A 4,581-nucleotide genomic window follows, 5' to 3' on the forward strand; every position below is an offset into this window, starting at 1 on the left:
CAGCACTAATATATATATATATATATATATATATATATGGATGCCGTCTGCCCAGTTATAGCTACGGGACATTATGCCAGCAAATCTGAAAGTGTGAGTTAATTGATTAACCCCCAACCCCAAGTTAATTGATAAACCCCAAGTCCCCAAGCACATACATGTGAGGTCAAATCAATTAAATTCACATAACTAGAATGGTACATTGAAGGCTAGCAGCCTATCTCCCCCCTTACTGAGGGAGAAATATGTTGCCATTTTTGAACTCACCCTGGGTTAGACAGCCCAAGGACACGTGAAACAAAATCTAATGTCAACGATCATATTCAAATTCTCAACAGCTGATAACAACCCTTCCAATAGAAATAGCCTCCTGGATTGGGATCAAGACCTGGCTTTGCGTCCTAAAAGGAGAGTCTAGGAGAAAAATAAAAAAAAGTGATGATTTCTGATATGAACAACGAAATGCACAACATCTGTATACTTCAACACACCGTCTCCATTAACTATATCATGATTATGGAGACATTAATCTGTATAATCTACACTTCATTTGATCTGATGTGAAATAATTCCTTAAATAATAAATACTGTGGGTTTAGAGTCATGCTGTGAGTCTGCTGGCCTGATTTTAAGGGTTCATTTATAAAATGATAATCATCAAGCCATCCATGATGTAAAATACCCACAAATTACTCAAATGTCACACTTTTGATTTTAATTTTGAACATAAATGTCAATAGCACAAGGAAAATGTAAACTACAATGATCCCAGTGCTTAAAAATGGATGACTGTGATAACAAAACAAAAAAAATCCTTAGCAAACCTTTGGTCACAACTAACAGAATTCCTGGAAATTTTGGACAGACTATCTCATTTCACCACACTGAAGGCAGTTTTTTCTGTCTGTGAATTTTGAGTACTATCGATCCTGTCCCTTCTGCTTTCAGACAAACAAGTCAAACTCTCAGACATACTGACCCCAAATACTGACATACTGTTTTGTTTTGTTGAAAGAAATTAATACATTTATTTAGCAAGGATGCATTGAAATGATACAGTTTCTATTTCCAATAGATGTTGTTCAAATAAATTTCTATTCATCAAAGAATCTTGGGGAAAAAGTATCACAGTTTCAACAAATATATTACAGTAAGCAGCACAACTGTTTTTAACATTGATAATGATAAGATGTTTCTTGAGCAGCAAATCAGCATATTATTAGAATGATTTCTGAAGGATCATGTGACACTGAAACTGGGGTAAGAGCTGCTGAAAATTCAGTGTTGCATCACAGGAATAAATTACATTTTAAAATACTGTATATGAAAACAGAAAACTGTTATTTTAAATTGAAATACCATTTCACAATGTTACTGTCTTTACTGTATTTTTGCTTCGGGTGGGCATAAAAGACTTCTTTCAAAAGCATTAAAAACATCTTACTAACACCAAACTTTTGAACACTAGCATGGATGTAAATGGAGGGAAAACGTAAGTGAATCACAAACTTAAGTGTTTTATAGCACTGTTTGCAAATTTGTTTGTTAATTTATTAATATATTGTTTGTTAATTTATTAATAATTTATTTAAATTATTTATTTAGTCTTTTAATGCCCTTAAGGTAATTTTAAGAATAGCACTTTGGTCAACTCGTTGTTTTTAAATGTGCTTTAGAAAGAAAGAAAAAAGAAGAAAGAAAGAAAGAAAAATAACTTAGTGTGGAAATTTTGACAACAGGTGACTATTTTCATGCAACCAAAATATTCATGACCCCATATTTTCATGACCCCACAAAAATAACCACGCAATGAGCCATCTCTTCCTTTTTCCTCTTTCCTGTACACGCTTACTCACATGCACACAAAAGATGCTTTATGATCTAGAGAGAAAGAAATAACAATAATGCCAAATAAAAAAAATTTAAAAAAGTAGCAGGTGGGATAAGTGACCATAAAAAATTATTCCACATTACATAACGATAATAAAAATAAATCTCTTTTGGTCTTCCCAGAACTAGGAGCAGTGCAAATGTTCTTTACGGCAATGTGTTAAATATGCATGAACACTGAGCTAAGTAACTTTGTTAGCCTCCTCTTTGCAAAACCTCTTGTGAACAATAAAACATTTGTATGCGTAATATATGTAAATCCTATATTGAAATAATTTTTCAGTTTCCTGTTTGTATAGCACAGATAACTGCAAATCTGCAAAATGTACAGTATAGGTCCCTGCACTTTTGCATATTAGACAGATCATCCTCTGTTATGTACTGTAAAGTAAGATCAGTTTTCACACCAGTTAAAGGGACGTCAACATTTACTCACCCTCATGTTCTTCTAAACCTGTACGACTTTTTTTCTTCAGTGGAACATGCACAAAAAGAGATGATGGTTTCGGTCAACATTCACTTTTTTTAATTGTATGGAAAAAGATGCAATGAAAGTGAGGTTTCTAAGGCTGACAGTCCCTAACATCTCTTTCTGTGCTCAACTGAAGAAACAGTCACACAAGTCTGGAAGAGTAAAGGACGACAGTTTACATGTTTGGGTGAACTATTCCTTTAATGAGATGAGAAGGACATCAGTAATGATAATCTAATGATGCTAATAATAGTCAATGGTAATTGTTGGCAGCAGAACTATTTATATAACAGATGATGTAAAGGCACAGTAAAGGCCAAAGTATCACAGACTATTACTCTGACAAATGAAAGCTGCTGGTAAAGACATAACCAGCACTGAATCCTGAAACATGTTGTGTTAACGGTTAGTGAATACAGTAGATAGTGCAAGCTTAAAGCAACACTGAGTGTTGTTCCCATGCTGTATGTTATTTACCCAAGGCCACCTGTGCAAACTCTCACAATAACTGATGTGTGCTTCAGCTCTTTGTGTAGGTGCATTAACCCATGGAATCTCTAGATCTCTGTTTATGCAGACATGACACTCAGAATGAAATACAAATCATATGTCCAACTTTAGGAAACAAAACAGCGTCACACCACACTTATCCTTGGGTTAATGTCTTTTAGACACCGACTAAAGGCCTGTTCACTTCTAACCCTGGCTAAATTTAAAACTCTGCTCCAGCATACAATTATAAAATGCCTCAGGGCTTACCTTACTAAATATTAATGTGCATTGTGCAGTAGTCGACACAGTTGTTTTGTTGTGTTTTAGAAGATTAAGATTAGACAAACAGTTATTAAAACAGGTTGCTTGCTTTATTTGTTCAATCAATTTTACTGACCTCATACATATGCAAATAAGGACGTTAACCCGGAGTTTCAAACATGCAGTGTGAAATCTATAAATAATGACTAACCCAGGATAAAGTGTGAATAGTGTGAAACATGTCACAAGATAACCAAGGAAAACAATTTCAAATGTGACATTTTAAAGTAATACATTTTTGCAGCTACATTTAGCCTACAGATAGGCTATTAGAGCTTGTATGCACATTTCTATATTTTTCAATCTACTATCTCAAATCTCTGTCTTTAATGTTTTAAGTTATCATTTTAGCAACGACGTAGTAAATACAGTAGGAGGTCATTACCATAATTATTCTAATAAACCGCCTCAATAAACTAATGAAGCACAGTTTAAATACTAGAGAGGGAGAACTGTTACAGTTACTTTGCGCTGATTATTCATATTCAACATCCGGTAGCGAGAGCGACACAGGCTACAATCTACATGCTACTGAAATCAACGAAAGAATAAAAAAAGACTGAAACTATTCCTAAATAGTCTATGGAATAAAATCGTTGAGCGAAGCGAACAGTATAATGGGCCAGACAGGATCAGGAACATGGAGTAAAGACCGAGTCCGAATCATTGAGCTGCGTGTCGTGCTCGATTCATTCATACAGTAACAGTAACCCGCAGCACCCGCTCTTGCAGTTTTAATGTAGCCTTCAGCTTACCTTCGAGACGTCATGGCCGTCCTGGGAGCTGTCAGATGTCAAAAGTGTGTGAGCGGACTGAGGGGGAAAGGGTAACAAAACGATTCTGCCTTCGCCGAGTGAGTCACTGCAGCAGAGCTGAGCGCGAGCGAGGGGCGTCACACAGCGCCCAGCTCTCACTCACTCTCCCCGCCTCTCACTAAAATGACTGGAAAAACTTTATCCAGCCGGTTCAAAACGAGTCAGTTATTATAAAGCTCGTACCATTTCCCAGGACAATATGACAGGATTAACCAGCCAGAAGCTGACACAACGACTCATTTTATTTTCTCAGTATATAAAGACCGGACGGTTTGGGCTGTAACACCGTTATTTAACCATTTATAACCGAGCTACAAAGGTGAAATCATAATCATACATACTTGCATACATACATACATACGACTATGTAAATCTATCTATCTATCTATCTATCTATCTATAAGGAACACATTGGTAAATGGTGCTCTTAAATATTAACAAAATGTACATTAAAATACAAATTTAGCAGATATACACATTATGCATTAAAAATTACAGTCCAGGAAAAATATTTCTAAAAATGTGTAGGTCACTTGACAAAACTATTTATTATATAATGGAAGCCAATTTCTGCCACAGAAGAAAATCATT

The 4,581-nt window shown here is 35.4% G+C and overlaps 1 protein-coding gene across 2 annotated transcripts in view; it reads right to left on the bottom strand.

The window, feature by feature from the left end:
• LOC107737552 (tyrosine-protein phosphatase non-receptor type 11-like) overlaps positions 1–4,091 on the bottom strand; it is a 32,772-nt gene extending 28,681 nt beyond the window's left edge. For both annotated transcript variants that reach the window (XM_016549062.1, XM_016549063.1), the window contains exon 1: positions 3,931–4,091. In XM_016549062.1, coding sequence (XP_016404548.1) covers positions 3,931–3,944 — 14 coding nt within the window. In that variant the 5' untranslated portion in view covers positions 3,945–4,091. The remainder of the gene's footprint in view (positions 1–3,930) is intronic.
• Between the last annotated feature and the right edge of the window lie 490 nt (positions 4,092–4,581).

Source organism: Sinocyclocheilus rhinocerous, unplaced genomic scaffold, assembly GCF_001515625.1.
Source record: "Sinocyclocheilus rhinocerous isolate Xijiao unplaced genomic scaffold, SAMN03320098_v1.1 scaffold72, whole genome shotgun sequence".
Lineage (NCBI taxonomy): Eukaryota > Metazoa > Chordata > Actinopteri > Cypriniformes > Cyprinidae > Sinocyclocheilus > Sinocyclocheilus rhinocerous.